The 18,143-nt window shown below is 46.9% G+C and overlaps 1 protein-coding gene across 2 annotated transcripts in view; it reads right to left on the bottom strand.

Annotated features, from left to right (window-relative positions):
- The window catches only part of Hephl1 (hephaestin-like 1), a 68,662-nt gene that overhangs the window by 12,259 nt on the left and 38,260 nt on the right, over positions 1 to 18,143 (bottom strand). For both annotated transcript variants that reach the window (XM_087563273.1, NM_001191993.2), the window contains 4 exon segments: positions 14,842 to 15,054; positions 10,861 to 11,074; positions 6,160 to 6,299; positions 2,472 to 2,612 (listed from right to left, as the gene is read on the bottom strand). In XM_087563273.1, the coding sequence (XP_087419399.1) occupies positions 2,472 to 2,612; positions 6,160 to 6,299; positions 10,861 to 11,074; positions 14,842 to 15,054 (708 nt within the window).

The following is an 18,143-nucleotide window of genomic DNA, read 5'->3' on the forward strand; positions in this document are numbered from 1 at the left end:
GAAATTCTTTACAGCAAGAGATCTAAACAAAATAGATAATTTTACACTGAATCTTTAAACTTGGCTTAACTTTTGAACCTGGTTGAAAATTACATCATTTGAACAATGTGACATCAGAAGCTACAAAACCATCTATGTGGCTATGGTTGTGACACTTGGAGCACAAATCTATCTCTGGAGAAGCCACCCCCGAGTCCTTGGGTGTGTTTTGTCCTCTTCTTAATGAACTCCAATTTTGCTTCATGCTGATCATGAAATTCTTTTTTATCAAGAAGTCATGATCTCTGCTACACCCACATGGAGGCTTCTAGAAAGGGCTCCTTAAGTGGCATAGGTAACAATGTCATGTAGGGGTAAGAGGTCAGTTGACAGGGTTCATCTCCCACTATTGCTGACAGACTACATTGGCCTCAGACTTGAGCACGCTCACGGGATCCTCCTGAGTACTTATATCATAGGCACACACCACCACACCCAGTTGGCTTTTCGTGCTTTAATAACAAATGTACACACCCTTATGAGTAGGCTCCATATCTTGCCTTGAGTCAATATTAACTACCATGATAGCCACATTGCAGAAGACCCAACTCAAAGCTTGTTTTAAGTCATTAGTTCCTTTGAACTATGTGCATCCCATCCCTGTCCAATAAGAACAGTAGACCTTTGCCTTCAAGCTTTTCTGCAGAAAGCAGAAGTGATGCTATGCTGTAACTTCATTTTTCTTTTCTGATGCTCAACCATGGGTAATCATACAACTTTGGGTGTGATCTCTGTTATGTCTCCTTGACGACCCTTTGCCTTGTGCATGGTGAGACAAACAGGTGGTGTTTAATTCCACATTTAACAGAGGCAAGTGGCTGCAGGTGTTATTTAAGTCGGAATAATCTGCTGTTTGCCTGGTGGCGATGTAAAAATGCTCTGTAAATGTTTGTTGAGTGGATGGATGGCTGTGGTGCACTGAATGAGAAGGCTCCCACACACTCCTGCAGTTAAACACTTGCTCCTTAGTTGGTGACACTGTTTGGGGAGGTTATGGACCTTTTAGGAGGTGGAGCCATGCTGGAGAAGTATTCACTCAAGGTGGCTTTTTAGAGTCTCTAACTTTGTCCCAATTTCAGTCTGCTCTGTCTGCTCTGTCTGCATTTGAACATGCAAGTTCTCAGCTTCCCACTTCCTTTGCTTGATGTCATGCCTCCTCCAGTCTTATAGATCTTGTCCCTCTGGAACTGTGAGCCCAAATAAACTCTGCCTTCTGTAAATTGCCCTGGGCATAGTGTTTGATCACAGGAAGAAAACGTAACTAATATAATGTTTTTTTTATTGCTAGGGTCGCTTACTTTTCATTTCTAAAGTGTATCTATTGTGAGAGTGCAGGTGCTGTGTGTCACGGTGTCTGAGGGTCAGAAGAGAACACTCAGGAGTCAGCTCTCGCCTTCCACTTTATGGAGGCCGTGGCTCTGTTGTCTCTACTGTGGGGCATACTTGAGGCTAACCAGCCTATGAATTTCTGGCTGATTCTCCCGTCTCTGCCTCCCACATTATCCTATGTAATGAAAAATGCTCAACATCATATGTTGTCGGGGCACTGCAAATTAAAGCAACGACCAAAATCTAAAACAGAAAATATTGGTGAGGATATGGCACAAGGAGGCCCTCTCACTCAAGGTGGGAACATAAAATAGCACAGCCGCTTCTGACGACAGTTGGCAGTTTCTTTAAGAACTCCCATATTCTCACCACACAATCCAGTGATTGGGTTCCTTAGTATGTACTCAAAGGAGTTGAATATTTATGACCATTCAAAAACCTTCACGTGAATATTTAAAGAAAACCTGGCCACCATCTAGAACTTCTCATGTATAACCTATGTCACTACCAAAATTGTTCATCTGGACTCCCTTCTCCTGCCTCAAGGCATCATAGTCACTTCAGAGAAATGGGTGATGAAGAGGTCGGGCCCTGGAGTCAAATAAACAGGGTTTCTGTCACCATTCTCCAGGGCCCTGCCAGGTCATCTGCTGTTGAGTGACAGACCAGCTTCATCAGCTCTAAGGGTAAAACGTTCACATTGAACATATCTGGTTAGGATGCAGAACTGGATTTGTAACATGATACAGTTCGATGAACGGTGCGTCTTCTTGTTTCAGTAACAGATTACACAGCAATGGCCTGCAGCTCATGCCTTCAGTGAGATCCGGTCTGCATTGCTGGGTTGTTGTATGGATGGACGATTAAGGGGAGTTTGTTTTTATTTTTAATTTCAAATGTAGAACTCGATCTCTGACAGAAGGTAGCACTCAGTGTGCACTTGCCATGGATATTTCTGACTGACTGTGAGGTCTGTGACAGGGCCATTGCGTAGAGCCTGAGACTCGGCAGAGAGACATAGAAGCAGCTCTCCCAGGCCCTCGGAGACCAGAAGAGGAGATCCCCAGGTCTCATCAAGATAGAACAGACTTTGTGTGACTTACCTGGCTTTGTGACTGGCACGTCAAGGAATTTTCCACTGTCTGAGTCCTCCACACCCTGGGCTGTGATGGAGTAGGGCCGGCTGGCTTTGTTCTTAAAGATAATGAGAATGGAGTCCCCCACCTCAGCATGGATCATTGGTCCTAAAGGGGAAAGTGCAACCATGTACATCACAAAGACACTTAGCTGTCTGACCAGCCTGAGTTTAAATCCTTCTTCCTTCCCTTAACAGAAGGCCTTGGGTGAGTCATGGAGAATCTCGGTTTCCTTATCTACAGACTGGGTTCACTAAGACTCTTCCCATAGGACTATTAAATAGCACTGTGTGTGTGTGTGTGTGTATGCGTGTGTGTATGCGTGTATATGCATGTGTATGCGTGTGTATGTGTGTGTATGTGTGTGCGTGTGTATTTGTGTGTATGTGTGTATGCGTGTGTGTGCGTGTGTATCTGTGTGTATGTGTGTGTATGCGTGTGTGGATGTGTGTGTATGCATGTGTATACATGTGTATGTGTGTGTGCGTGTGTGTATGTGTGCATGTGTGTGTATGTGTGTGCGTGTGTATTTGTGTGTATGTGTGTATGCGTGTGTGTGCGTGTGTATCTGTGTGTATGTGTGTGTATGCATGTGTGGATGTGTGTGTATGCATGTGTATACATGTGTATGTGTGTGTGCGTGTGTGTATGTGTGCATGTGTGTGCGTGTGTGGATGTGTGTGTTCATGCGTGTGTATGTGTGTGTGTGCGTGTGTATGCGTGTGTGTATGTATTTGTGTGTATGTGTGTGTGCATGTGTGCGTGTGTGTATGTATGTGTATGTGTGCATGTGTGTGTGCGTGGTGTGTGTATGTGTGTGTTTGTGTGTGTGCGTGCGTGCGTGGGTGCGTGTGTGTTTGTGTATCATAGAGTTTATTTCTGTCCAACAAAACCAAGTATTCAGTTAATTCTTCTCACCGCTAACCAGCAGTGGGGCTTCGGTTGTAATCTATGGTCAGTTGGATGGGAAGCGTCCCCCACAGTCTTGGGCATTTGAATGCTTGGTCACCAGTTGGTTAGCGCTGTTTGGAAGGTATAGGTGGTAGCTTTATTGATGAAGTATGTCAATAGGGATGGACTTTATGATTAACCTCTTCATACTGTTTTCAGTTTGCCCTAAACGATGTGAGCTCTCAGCTTCCTGCTCCAGTTGCCATGCCTGCAGCCTGTTGCCATGCCTCCCTGCCCTGACAGACTCTTAGCTCTCTGGAACTGTAAGTCCAGATAAACCCTTCCTTATATAAGTTGCCTTGGTCATGGTGGTTTTATTTTATTTTTTCACAGCAACAGAAAAATAACTATTGCTAATACCTATACCAAACCTTAAGGAACCTAAAATTGCATATGATCTGGTAAATGGATTTGTTACTAATAAGGAGGCTCTGGTGGAATGATGGGTAGGTGGTAAAGGAATTTATGGCAACACAGTCATCGCTCATACATGTCTAGTATTGACTCTCATTATGCAAATATTGTGAGGCTTAGTTTAACTGCAACTTGACCCACCTGAGAAGAGTCTTAATGAGGAATTGCCTAAATCAGGCTGACCTGTGCTCCTGTCTGCGAGGCACGGTTTTGATCGCCTTAACTGATATGAGGAGACAGCCTGAAGGTTGACAGGTTTGGGGCCTTGGACTGTCTGAGAGTAGAGAAAGCTAGCTGAGCACTAAGCATGTATTCCTTCCTCTCTGCTCTTGGCTGTGGATGTGATGTAACCAAGCTGTCTCAGGCTGGGGCTGCTGTGACTTCTCCATCTTCAGAGACTGAAGTCTGGACCTGTGAACTAAAATACAGGCTTTCTCCTCTAGGCTGCCTGTTGTCAGGGTGGTTTTGGTTTTGCTTTTTATCTCAGCAATCAAAACGAAACTAACGTCAGACGCCTCAAGCACGCTGCGCATGCTCACTTTCCTGTTGCTAGCAACTGGCCTCTGTGTGTCTGTGCGGGTGAGCCCCTGTGGTGGCTGGAGGGAGGGAAGGAGGTTATGCCAAGTGCCTCTTGCTCTGCAGTGCTAGGGAAACACTCTAACAAGATCGAGCATGGGGCTCACAATCATCTTCACGGGGTGCAGCTTTGTGGTGCAGACTCCCTTTGTAGAAGAATGTCTCACCTGATCCCTGAGGGTCCCCCCTCAGCGTTTGGCATGTTCTACAATCATTCAGAGATAAACCCTTAGATAGTAAGTGGTGGGTCACCACCCAATCGTTTGGCACTGAAGCAAGCCCAGCTTTGGTTTGAAGAGATGTGGCTAAAGTCCTCGATACATTTAAAAATTTTGTTGAACTATTGTTATCCCCAGAAGTAAAAAAGAAACTGCTATGTAAGTGTGTGGACATAGTTCAGACTATTTGCACACATCAAGTCATTGCCGTTCACGATTCCACTGCGCAAGCCTTGCTGGACTGGTTTAAAAAAAAAAAAAAAAAAAAAACAAACGGGGGTTGGGGATTTGGCTCAGTGGTAGAGCGCTTGCCTAGGAAGCGCAAGGTCCTGGGTTCGGTCCCCAGCCCCCCCCCCCCAAAAAAATGATGCCTTCCAGCTGACAGTGCTTTGTGATGGGACACAGAGCAGTGGTGGACAGATGTAGGCCTGTGTGTGCCCATTGAGTTTCTGGGATTCCATAAAACTCTAAGCTGCAGATGACAGAAAGGACCTCACTCTCCACAGGAGAGACTGGGGCTGCTAACTTGCCCCAATGTAAGCCACTCATTTCTCTGTTACTGATTAAGTTGTGCTCTTGGGGAGCTTGCTTGTCTCCCTCAACTAGCCCAACCCCGCCCCCTCAGCTAGCCCAACCCCGCCCCCTCAGCTAGCCCAACCCCGCCCCCTCAGCTAGCCCAACCCCGCCCCCTCAGCTAGCCCAACCCCGCCCCCTCAGCTAGCCCAACCCCGCCCCCTCAGCTAGCCCAACCCCGCCCCCTCAGCTAGCCCAACCCCGCCCCCTCAGCTAGCCCAACCCCGCCCCCTCAACTAGCCCAACCCTTTTCTTTAGAGCTCAGTGCACACTCATAGCTCCAATGTGTGACTCATGAATTGCTCACAGGGACTGACAAGTCAACAGAACAGGGCAGGAGCGGCGGGGGGGGGGGGGGGGGGGGGGCGCATAATCACTGTGAGGCTGATGGCTCCTGTAAACCGCACTCAAAAAGTTCCCTGTGGTGTAGAAAGCATTTCTAAACTCCTTCAAGTGGGGCGGGTCTAGTGGCTCCCAGGTGAAGAGGAGGTGAAGAAGGAAGGCAGGACAGGCATTGTTGATGGCCAGCCACACTGAGGCACCAGCCAGCCCAGAGTCCATGCATATCATACGCCTAGTCAGGTCTGAGGCCCCGGGGGTCAGGTCAGGACCTGTCCCCGTCAGCACCCACCAGAGGCCTCTTTTTGTTCTTACTCAGTTGTATAGTGTGTTCCATGGCACGGTGCACATGAGCCAGGACCTTAAGTAGGTCTCACAGACACTCAGCCTGATGTTCTGAGTCATCAAACTTTTTAAAAGGAAAATTTCTCAGCTCAATAGAGAGGCAGAAAAGAGTATGAGACACCAGGTAGACTACTGTGATGACAAGGATCCCATGGTGTGTGTGAGAGGTAAGGATGTAGAGGGGAGGGGAGACAGAGAGATCCCCACACTTGGGGCTGACAGGCTGAAATTCGACATACCCAGGAGTTGAAGGTGCTCCTCTTGAGGTGGCCGGGCTTTAATCTCCACAAATTCTCCGTTTGTGTATTCCCTATAAACCACCTTCCTGTACTGAGAGCCAATCCAGTTTTCAGTGTGGTTCATAAATATATCTCCATGTCTGTAAAGAAGGGGCATTAGGAATCAAGGTTGTCGGAAGACAGGACGATTGTGGGTATCTTATCTGGGGTGATTCTCCCCCAGCTGGGATCAGGGTCTCCCCAGAGAGTTGGCCTTTGCACCACCTCTGAGAGCAGGACTAGAAGTCAGCACCTCAGAGCTCCCTGAATCCTCATGAGAGGAACCCAGCTCAGACACACGGCCACCCTTGGAACCCATTACCGTCACCTGCTGCAGGGCTCTAAACTGGGCTAACCTCAGAGAATCCTAACAGAGGCTGTGCTTCTCTGGCTGGCACTAAGTGAACACTCTCTCTCTCTCTCTCTCTCTCTCTCTCTCTCTCTCTCTCTCTCTCTCTCCACACATTTCATGACCACATTCTATACCCCTTGCAGGCACTCCTCCAGCCCCATGGCTGCCACCACCCACTGCAAGGCTGTAGGGAATATGATACGAATGTAGCCGTGTACAGATGAGTAATTCTTGTTATGTTTATGTCCTAGAGACCTAGAGTGTGTTGTATGTGTAGCTGTTCAAAGACGGGCTAACAGATGTCTGTGCTGTGTTAACACTGACCTCAGTCCACAGCGCTATCCTCAGCCTGAGTGGAGCTTCTCCATTTCCCATAAGCACATCCCAGCACTGCTGTGCTAGGGGACAGGCACCCGTCTTCTTTCTGACAGTGGACTATGTAAGGCACACAAATGCAAAAGCCGTGGCATCAAACAGGCCAAGAACACTCACAACAGAAGAGCTGAAACAGGGCTCTGATCGCTTTAACGAGTGTCGCGCCAGGCCACTGACGTTGTCAGTCAGCTCTTCAGATATCTTCAAATTGTCACGGGAACCTCGAGTGTTTCTGAGTGATTTGGAGATACTCTGGGATAGTGCTCCCTTCCTGTGTGTCCCCAGGGCCTTCCTGGAGGGCCGGCCTCTCACGCCACTCTCTGGGAGTAGAGTGCCACAAACAGATTTTAACAAGTAGGTACACTTGTAAATTGTGAAGTTTGTGAAAAGTAAGGAGAGGCTCTGTGTCTGTCACCAGAGTAGGTCACAAACGATGGAGAAGAAAACTCACAAAGAGCTGGCACAGTGGCCGGCATATAACCCCAGCTGCTGACACAGAAGGATGACTAGTTGAAGACCTGACTAGGCTACACAGTGAGATATCATCTCCAAGAAAAAAAATCACTTTCTTTTCTAAAGTAGGGTGGGTCTAATGTCCTTCCACCCCTCCCAAATCAACCACCTGTGTTCTAATCTAAGCACATTTCTGCGTGGCTCTCTCTGCCCCCTACACAACTGCCTTCCTGCTTTCCACTCTGGTCGTCTGCTCCAAGTCTGACCCTCTCTTCCTTGTGGGAAACCTTTTAGTGCTTCTCTCGCAGACCTTCTCAGTCTCGCTCAGACTCTGCATTTTCTGTTTTTCCTAAGTCCTGACTTAGACTGGCTGTCCCTGCAGCTCCCAGACACGAGGGTCATTCTAAGCGTTTGCTCTCTTTAGCATGGTGAGCCCTCACCCCATCCTATCTTTCGACCTGTTCATCGCTTTGTGAAGAGCTATCACCCCCTTCTTTCACCACCGGCTTACACTTCACACTTCACCCCAAAGACTGCTTCCTCTAAGAGCCTGCTTTAAGTATGCCCCTCCCCCCACCCCCACCCCCAGATGGGGCTGTGAGTTATCACTGAACCTCTCCTCTGTTAAAGATGGCTTCCCTTCCCACCGGGTCCAGCAGTACCCTTGGGGCCATGTATTCAGTGTGGGGAAGCCCTGCTCTGTGCCCCACACAGTCCCATCAGCACTCTGTCCAGTGGACGTTCAACAGACATCAACATGCGCACCTCTGACCTGACTACACTCGTGGCGGGAAGAAAGACTATATTCTACACAATCTGTGGGTCTCAGCTGTGCTTGTGGCCGGCACAGACCAAAGCTGTGTTCTGTTTGGCATTTCCCAGCTCTCCTCCATGCACAAGGAACAGAGCAATTGCTGTGTGTGAACTTGATCACATCCGATGCTGGGAAGATGCTGACCGAATGAGTCACGTGTGCTGTGAGGCCACTATGACACACTGTTTATAAAAGTCTTAGCAGATGCCTGGTGTATAATTGCTGCTCGGCAGATGCATTATAGTGACCCCTGGGATTTCTAAATTAAATGCATACTGGCCTTCAAGCTCAAGCGTGTTAGCACCATAACTTCATTCTTCTTTAGCCAGTTGATCTACTTTTTCAGGTTTACTTTCATTGCACAAATCTGATACTGACGTTGTACCAGTGTGTCCGTGTGTTGCCTTTCACGAATCCTGATGTCTTCCCAGCATACTCTAAAGAAATTCAGACATGGAGGTGGTGCAGAAGGTCTGTGCTGGTCAGGACAATGAGTGTCTCAGAGGCTCAGAGGTGGCTTGTATCAGGAAGTGGGTCAAACTAATAGCCCTGGGGCAGAATCGAATGCACAAGCCAGAGGTGTGGTCTATACACCTGCAAACTTCTCCAGAGGCTGAAGCAGGGGGACCAGAAAGTGAGTTCCAACCTGGGCAACTTAATGAGATCCTGTTTTAAACAAGCAGCTGGGGCTGTCTGTGGTGGAGTGCTTATTCAGATGTAGGAGGCCTCAGTTTGATCCTCAGTACTGAAAAACATCATGGGCACAAAAGCTGGTGTGGAGAGAGCATTGGTCCTTCTGCTCCCGTCAGTGGAGAGACTGGATGGGCAGCACGGGGCATGCACGTGCCTTGTGTGGGGGGCTACGGCTGGTGTCAAAGGACAACTTTTGGGAGTTGGTTTTCTCCCTCCACTGTGGGACATAGAAGTTGAACACACCGGTGGTCAGGCCCAAGCAGCAAGCAAGCTTACCTACTGAGCCATTTTGCTGTCCCCTATGCTTCATATAAAGCTGTCAAAATGACAGAAGTTGGTACACTTCAGACATATGCTGCGTCCTTATCCTCCCTCGCTTTTGTTAGCTAATGGTTACCAACCAGAACAGTGGGGAATTAATTCACTTTAGCCCTCTTTCCTACCAGCACCCTCCTGTGTTTCGGGGCTGTTTATCCCAGAGCCCCAGAGCCAGAAGTACAGCTTCCCGCTTGTTCAGATAGATGGGGATGGGAGCTTTAGCGTAAGTTAAGGAGAAGCCTGTGCACTTTATGTACCCTAAGTCAGGGCTACTCAGAAAAGAACAATTATACAACTGTTTCTGTGGTGACAGCGGCCACTTAGCGAAATCACTGTTTTAAAGAAGGCCAAGTTAGTCTCCATTTTTAACAGAGAAAGCATCAGTGTTTAACTGGGACTGGCAACAGGAGTGTCCCCAAAAAGCGTGTCTAGATTAACAAACCATTAGTGAATAATTGAATGGGTTTTAAATGCCCTCGTCCTGGGAGCAAACCATCTCTTTAGTTACTTAACTTTTTCTTTCTCCTCACTTATCTTTTAAGGTGGCAGCGTCACCTTCCTTAAAACGATGGCTGGTAAGTAAGGGAAGGAACCGATGTGTTGAGTTTACCGGAATCAGACATGGTGGGGTTGTAAGGAGAACTTGGCATAGGTGTTAGGGGAAATGGAGAGTGCAAGGTCAAAGGACAGTGTGCTGTGCTGGAAAGAGCACAGACTTTTCCTGGGAAGTTCAATGTTCCGCTCCTGTTCTCCCACAGACTAGTCGAATGCCCTCACTCCTCCAATGGAGGTCCCATCTGCTTATCAGGGCAGTTATATCCAAGCAGCAGGGAGTTGTAAAGCAGACGGTGTTAACTTAGTCGGCAGTCTGTGCCTGAAGCCTTCCTTGTGCCCCGGGAAGCTTGGTTCCTAGACTCCAAACTAGGACAGTAGAGGAAGGACCAGGACTGAGAGACCTTTGTGCGGCCTGAGCATGGCCAGTGTTTCAACATGTGATCTTGGCTGGCATCACTTCATGGAAGCGTCAAGTCTTTCAGATTTGCTAGGAAGCTTGGAGATTGGCTCATCCTGCCCTGATTCAGGAATCTCTCCAACGCAATAGCCTCAGTTTATCTTTGAATGTCCCCACGGGGCCATGTTTGACCGCACCGTTTCCCCTGCTCCCTTTCCCTGCACCACTGAGTCTACAGCAGCCCATCCTCTCACCCAGATCCACATACCTTCTCTGCCTCATCTGCTTCATTTTTCTTCCCAGCCCCACCGTTGTTGTACGCTCCACTCTTCCTCTAAACACCTCCACCTGCATTCTCATTAAAAAGTCCGTCCGTCCATCCGTCCATCCATCCATCCATCCATCCATCCATCCATCCATCCATCCATCCATCCATCATCTATCCCCACAGCCATGAAGTAGACCGGCCACAGCCACAGATAGGGAACTAGAGGTATGGGACTCCACTTTGGGGCCCTCAGGATGACCTCTGACCTACTTCCAGGTCGAGGAGACAGAAGCGTCTCTCATTTTCTGTGCTCATAAGGAAAAGTCTCTGCCTGTGGAACTATGCACATTAAAGTCCGGCCGCTTGGTTTCCACGGGTGCTAAGGCCCACAGAGCATGCGCATTCCCACCGAAGAGCCGTAGCTCCGCCCATGGTACCTTTCCCCTCCTGCGTCCAAGTGCTGCTTTTCGAACTCCCAGTTTTTGTTAGGGGCATAATCCCATTCTACCTCTTCAGCGGCGATGTAAAAGGTTCTTAGCATCCCGTAGGGCGGCTCAGAAGGGTCCCTGTTGCCACAGCTGCTGACCTCATAGATCTGACCCATGCCTCTCGTGAAGTGGTGCAAGGTGGAGCAGAACACCTTGAAAATACCTGAGGAGAAAAGGCTTGACATTGTGACCACGACTTGATAATTCCGGTAGTAGTAATCTTACTAATATCTTACATATTTTATTCCAACGCTCAGAAACCAGTAAGATGGACTTTTACAATGTTGACCTCCTGATAGGTATAAAACGGAGCTTATGAGGAATAAGTTACTTTTTTGTTTTTGACTCTAATAATTTTGGAGGGAAAGCTACTACATAAAATTCATTTGTAGTAGGGGAAAAATTACCAAGAAAAGATTTCTCTGGCTCATCCCTGTCAACACACCCCTGCCTATAGTCACTCCTGGAAAATTACTGATCCTAATGACTCTCTCAGCCCTGCCCAGCTTACAGGGAACTAATTATCTATGAGATGAAAGATCTAGACAACATTCAAATTAGGCCACGGCTAGGGATTCTGCCCTGAAGGATTTCGTAAATTATAAAGCAGTATGTATGCAAGAGAGTCAAATCGATTATGTCACTACAGCCTCAAGCCAGGGAAGGTCCTGAGGATCATGGTCTAGATAAAGAGGAAGCAAAAAAAGATCAAGATCAGCTGCCTTTCTCCTGGAGTACCAACAGTGACGTCTGACAGAAAATCGTGCAACTCAAAAACTACATTTCTAAATGTGTTGGCATTTTTCACCAGAACATTATGTGAACTCACTGAGGATATCAACTGTCAGTGAAACTATTGGATCAATCTCCCCATTCTCTGACAGACTGTTCCTAGAGGCAAGTGATTAACAAGCTTGTCCATAGCCACCCGTAGGTGCAGGGAGCGTCACTTTGACTCATGTCGTCTAGATAGTGACATCATTTCTGGATGAGCAAAGCCAGTTAGTTCAGTGTGTCCATTCAGCCCATTCTGAAAAGAATCCCAATAAAGCATGGTAAATACAAGTGTATTATTAGTATTACAGACCTAGGAAGATCTTTGTGAGACCTCAGAGAAGACACCTGGGAAAGACCTCTCTCTACACAGGCTCTACCAGACAGAACACAGTCAAGAGTTCTCCGTAGCTCCTAACAGCAGAGCCATTATCTTCTCTAGGAGCAAAGGGAAGCAGTGTCTTTCTGCCTGCCATCTGAGCTTGCTCCCTCTCCCTCTCCCTCTCCCTCTCCCTCTCCCTCTCCCTCTCTCTCTCCCTCTCCCTCTCCCTCTCCCTCTCCCTCTCCCTCTCCCTCTCCCACTCTCTCCCCCTCTCCCTCCCCCTCTCTCTCCCTCCCCCTCCCCCTGTCCCTCCCCCTCCCTCTCTCCCTCTCCTCCTCTCTCTCCTTCCTCCCTACTTCCCTCCCTTCCTCTGTCTCTATCTCTGTCTCTGTCTCTCTTTCCCTGTGTGAGTGTGTGTGTGTGTGTGTGTGTGTGTGTGTGTGTGCATGTGCATGTGGGTGTATGTGTGTATGTGCATGTGGAGGCCAAAGGATAACTTGGGATGCCTTTCCTCAGGAACACAAACATATTTTGAGATAGTCTTTGGCCTGAGACCCATTAGGCTAGGCTGGCTGGGCAGTGGACCTCAGGGCTCTCCCTGTTCCCTCAGCTACAGGGTTACAAGTATGTGTCAGCATATACTGGATGGTCTTTAATTATCTATTAAAGCAGGTATGCAGTATTTTATTTTTAAATTGAAATATATATAATATAGACTGATTGTGTATATATAATATAATCATATCATATATGATAATATAATCATATAATATATTCTGGTTACAGTTTCTCCTCCTAAAGCTCCTCCCAAGTCCTTTCCAACTACCTTCCCACCCAAATCCACACCCTTTCTTTCATTAGCATACAGACGTCTAAAAAAATAAGAAGAAAAATAATAACAACAACAACAAAACCAGGATAGGATGAAACAAACTAACAGAAGAAAAAGAGGCAAAGAAAAAGCATAAGGCCCACATATTGATGTAGTGACACATATATTTACAGACACAGAAGTCCCATAAAAAACTGGGAACAATGTATATGCAAAATGGCTTTAGGGATAATAAGTAAACAAACAAACAAGTAAGAAAATAAGAATAATGTCCGGACGAGGCAATGTGAAACAAGATGCACATAGATTCTTCACGCAGGGGCTGGGGATTGAACTCAGGTCCTAATGCTTAGACAGCAAGCCCCTTACTAGCTGAGCCATCTCCTCAGCCCTCTACCTACTTCCTGATTATTCTCTGTAACTCACATATAAGGGACGGGAATTATTGAAATAGCCAGAGTTTTTTTTTCAGTCACAGATTTATGCTCACCACCAGCACAAGCCAGAAGTCATCACTAGGATGAAGGTCCTTAGAGGCCCATGAGGCTTATGGGTAATGATCCAAGCTCTGATTGGAGTAAGATACCAGATTGCTGCGTGTACACCACTGGCTCCAAGTCCCTGTTTGACTTGGTCCCTGTTCCTATGGATTGGAAGAGTTTGACTGTTCCCCATCCCTGCTCGTTTTTAGTGTGTGCTTGAAAACAGGATGTGCTCAATGCGGCCCTTGGGTTAGGTGATTTACAACCAATAGGGTGCATGAATGCAGACGGGTGGAGCACTGTAGGAGCGAGCGAGCATTCCAAGACAAAGAACCCAGAGCTTCCGTTTGCAGAAAGCTCTTGGGCAAAGGTTTTGAAGGACCAATCTCAACTTCTTAACTGACCACATAGCCAAGTCTAGAATGAAGTCAGGAAGTGGAAGGTTCATTGTTACATGAGGTGTCTATCAGGCGCTCCTCTCAGAGAGGATCACCATGGGCTCTTGCTAACATAGATGGAGACGTTGAGAAGGGAACAGGTCAAATGCCCCGCACAGTAGTCATCCTCATTGGTAAGTAGGATGCTCTTATGTGTTCCTCAGTATCTTTTCTTTTTTTTTTTTTTTTTTTTTTTTTTTTTTTTTTGGTTCTTTTTTTTTCGGAGCTGGGGACCGAACCCAGGGCCTTGCACTTCCTAGGTAAGCGCAGTATCTTTTCTAAAACTGTCCTAATGGCCCCTTTAATTTGGAATCTCTGAGGGAAGGGAGAGGTTCCAGAAACAACACGGACTCTAAACCCAAGGCAGCTTTGCTTCTAGGGAAAGCAAGGATGCTCAACAGAATGAGGGGAAAATCAGTCTTCAATAACTCATCCCCAAACCACAGTCCATCCCCAGGGGAAGGATACCAGGCTACTGTGAAAGCTACATCCATGGCTTCGTAGCCTACAGCGTCCACTAGGCTGTCCATGTCAGGTAGATGCTTCAGGGGATAACCTCAGCCATGTTTGTGCTTAATGAGAGCATGAAGTTCTGGTTTCTATCTAACAGGGATTTCTCTCATGAATATGAATTAACGTATTTGCCTAGTGTTCACAAGGATTTACTTCAGATTCATGGGAATTCAGCTGGGGTTCACATGAATTCACCAGGGGTTCACCTGGGTTCACCTGGATTCACTGGACTCCCCAGGGTTCATGTGCATTAACCCAACATTCACATGGACTGAACTAGGGTTCGTGTGGGTTCCACTAGATTCATGCTAATTTGCCTAAGGTTTATGCAGCTCACCTAGGATTTGTGAACAAAGTCATGCAAAGGACTCTCAACTCTGGTTCTTCATTAGCAACTCCTCTATCTTTTACACTCTATGTTTGCACTGAAATAGCCAGACATCTGACTCCATTCAAACTACATCTGTTTCTAGAGCCTTCGAAGTGCCAAGGCCTGCCGGTTTTTCTTGGAGGAGGATTTTATGGCGACACATTGGAATATGCCCACTTGAGATGGCCCTGCAAGTTTACCTGAATGGTCTGGCTGCATGAATGCCGTTGTGGACATATGGGGAAACAGAGCCAAGGAGTCCCGATGAGTCCCTCGTAGGTGGATGGTGTTGCCTTGGAAATAAACTCCATGCATGTCTGTGTCGGTGCCCATTCCAATTAAGTGCCAGGAAACTCTGTCCTTCTTGCACATGCTTAGGCCTGGCTGGTTGCCATACATGTAGCCATTAATAGCTAAGAAGAAGGGAGAAGAGAGTGAGTGTCCACTGTAATTCCAGTTGTACGGCAAACACCGTCTCATAGCGTACTTATCAGGGTGAGAGAATCTCAAGCATGTGAGCTGGACATAAGATCCTTGCTATTAGAGAATGACTACTACTAGAAAACATGCTACAAGGTGACTAGAACTAACAAGAAATAAGAAAATATACTAAAATTGTAAAACACATTAAAATTAGCAACACATGTTCTAAGACTGGAATTCTAAGACTCTCTAAAGAACAAACCAGGTTGGTTTTTGCATTTTTTTAACACATTGGCATGTCACAAGAGCACCGTCTTTATAAAGAATGTCATTGGAGGGGACTGGAGAAATGGCTTCGTGGTTGAGGGCACTGGCTCCTCTTCCAGAGGACCCCCATGGCTGAGAACTAATCTGGCACAACCATTTCTAACTCTAGACCCAGGGATCCAAATCTCTCTTCTGGCTTCTGTGGGCCACATGATGCATGAGCAAATATGCAGGCAAAATGCCGATCACATAATAAAGTAATTAAGATAATTCTCAAAAACTATTGTCCATTGACTTCATTATCTCCCCATACGTCTGGAAAGTTCTTGATATAAAATAATTTTCTTTGAGGTTCTCGTCCTGTTATCTCCTTGTCAGGCGACTTCCTGAGTTAACTCACTGAGGTCAATCCTTTGATTCACACAGACTCTCATTTGCGAGTGGCTTTGCATTCGCTTCTCAAAGCTATCAGGCGCTCATTTGCAGAGTTCATAGCTGCTGAGTCATTAGGAAGTGCTTCAGAAAACAGGCATCGCATTTGCTGATGTGACCAGTGGACACAGATTGGGGTTGATCAGGAAGCCGTGTGTGTTCGGAAGGTTAGAGTGTAACATAAATAAGCCTGGTGTATGGTAACGCTCACTGCCTTACCCCCTGAGACAACCGAGAGGTCTGTGGGTTGTGCGAGCATGAGGACTGTGATGGTAATTTTCACTGATGACTTGACCAGACTGGGGATCACCTAGGAGACACACCTCTAGGTGTACCTGTGAGGACATCTCCAGAGAGGTTTTCTGAGGGAGAAAATGCCCACCCTGGACAGAGTAAAATGGAGAAAGCACACTGATTGCCAGTATGACAACATTACTTTCTGTTTCCCAATCTCACTCTACCTCTCCCTCTCTCCCCTTCTCTTTCTCAGTCTCCTTTTCTCCTTCTCTCTTTTCTCTTTCCCCTTTTCCTCTCACCCTCTTTTTCCCCCTTCTCCCTCTCTTGCTCTTCCTCACCCCCTTCTCCCCCTCCTTCCCTCTGCCCACCCCTCTCTATCCCTCTTCCCCTCCCTTTCTCCCTCCCTTTCCCTCCTCCTTCTACCTCCCACCTTTCTGAGTACAATGTGAGCAGCTGCCTCTTGCTCCTGGTACCATGTTTTCCTCTCCATGAAGGATGGAGCCAGAATAAACCCTTCCTCCCTTAAGTTGCTTTTGCCAGGCATTTTTGTCAGCAGGAAAGAAAAAAAAAAAAAGGAAGACCCCACCCAGCATCAAGGAAATAGCTAATAAAATGAACAAACCCATGCTTTCAGGGTAATCAGTTAATGTTGCCTTGTCTATGGATCCCAGTCCATCAGTGGTAGCTCTCTAGGACAGTGCCTTTTGAGAATGGTTTTGAAACGTTACCTCCGATTCAGTATGGATGAATGTTATGACTGAGTGTTTAACTGGAGAGTTCGTGTAACTATAACTCACACTTGGTGTCCCGGCTAATGCATAAGTGGGGAAGACTAGCTTCCACACACACCAATGGTCTTCTCATATGACCTTCTTGTGAATAACATTTCCTTTCATTTCTGTGTCTGTCCATTAAATCTGTGGTACTCACCAAGTGTACTTAACTTTAGGGTTATTAGTAGAAAGCCCTGGGGTGTCTAAGGAAACCTATATTTTTAAAGAGATAATGATAATTTTTTTAACTAAATCTTGTCTACAGAGTTGGAAATAGTGCTGCCGCACTTGGCCGAGGTCAAAGAGAATCTTCTCTGACTCTAAGCATGCATTTACTGCTTCTATTTCCAGACCTTTCACTCACTCACTCACTCACTCATGAATACCATTTGAATACACACAGCCCACGGCAGAGCAACTTAGGAAGCCCTTTATCCTCAGTCTTTGGTTTTTCTCCCTTCCATGCCATACAAACGAGTTTGGAACTAAAACCTAGTTTAGCTACAGCAGAGCTCTCCTGGAAGCTGTTACTGAAGCTCATTGCTCCCCGACTCCCACAGGTCCTAGTGGGGCTCTGTTACTAGTGGACCTCAATACTGGGAATCATGGAAGTCTGTGACCTGGTTACTGAGGGCTATTGTGGCCTTGGACTTTGGGAACTTCCTGAAGTGGGAGGGTCTTGGGAGTATGCATTCTTCTATATTGTGTTTAAGGGTAATAAACCAGTATTTTGCTTGGAAGTGAAATGGGAGGCCTCGGCACCTCACATGCATGCACTGAAATGTTACAGTGTGTTAGCAAGTTGGACAACCGCTTGCTCCTTGTGTTCTGGAGTCTGGCCTCTGGCTTGCTCCCTGGCTGCATTAGGCAACATGGCTGAAACCAATACTAGTCACAGACAATCACTGGGTGGCTTGCCATTATGCCATGATGTCATTAATCCCAAGTTAAGGTGCCGTGTAAGCCGCTTGTGTTTGGCAAAGTAATCCTTGCAGCAGGTGCTCATTGTAATTGATTCGTTACACTTAGGGGAGTGTGTGTGTGTGTGTGTGTGTGTGTGTGTGTGTGTGTGAGAGAGAGAGAGAGAGAGAGAGAGAGAGAGAGAGAGAGAGAGAGAGATCATTCCCCATGATCTCCTGTTATCAGACTGGATGTGGGACTTTGCCAGTCACTTTCTATACTTTGGCTCTTCTATGTTCTTCGCTACTTTGCTTTGGCTCTGTGTCGATGTTTTAGAATTGTCAGACCCACAGTATCTCTGGGAGCTCATGAATCTGAAAGAGTGAAATGGTTTACCTCCTGACCAGGAGCGATAGCAAAGGCACCAAAATGAGGCAGGCTCAGTAGCATTCCCCAGCCTCAGGTCAGTC

Source organism: Rattus norvegicus, chromosome 8, assembly GCF_021556685.1.
Source record: "Rattus norvegicus strain SHRSP/BbbUtx chromosome 8, alternate assembly SHRSP_T2T, whole genome shotgun sequence".
Lineage (NCBI taxonomy): Eukaryota > Metazoa > Chordata > Mammalia > Rodentia > Muridae > Rattus > Rattus norvegicus.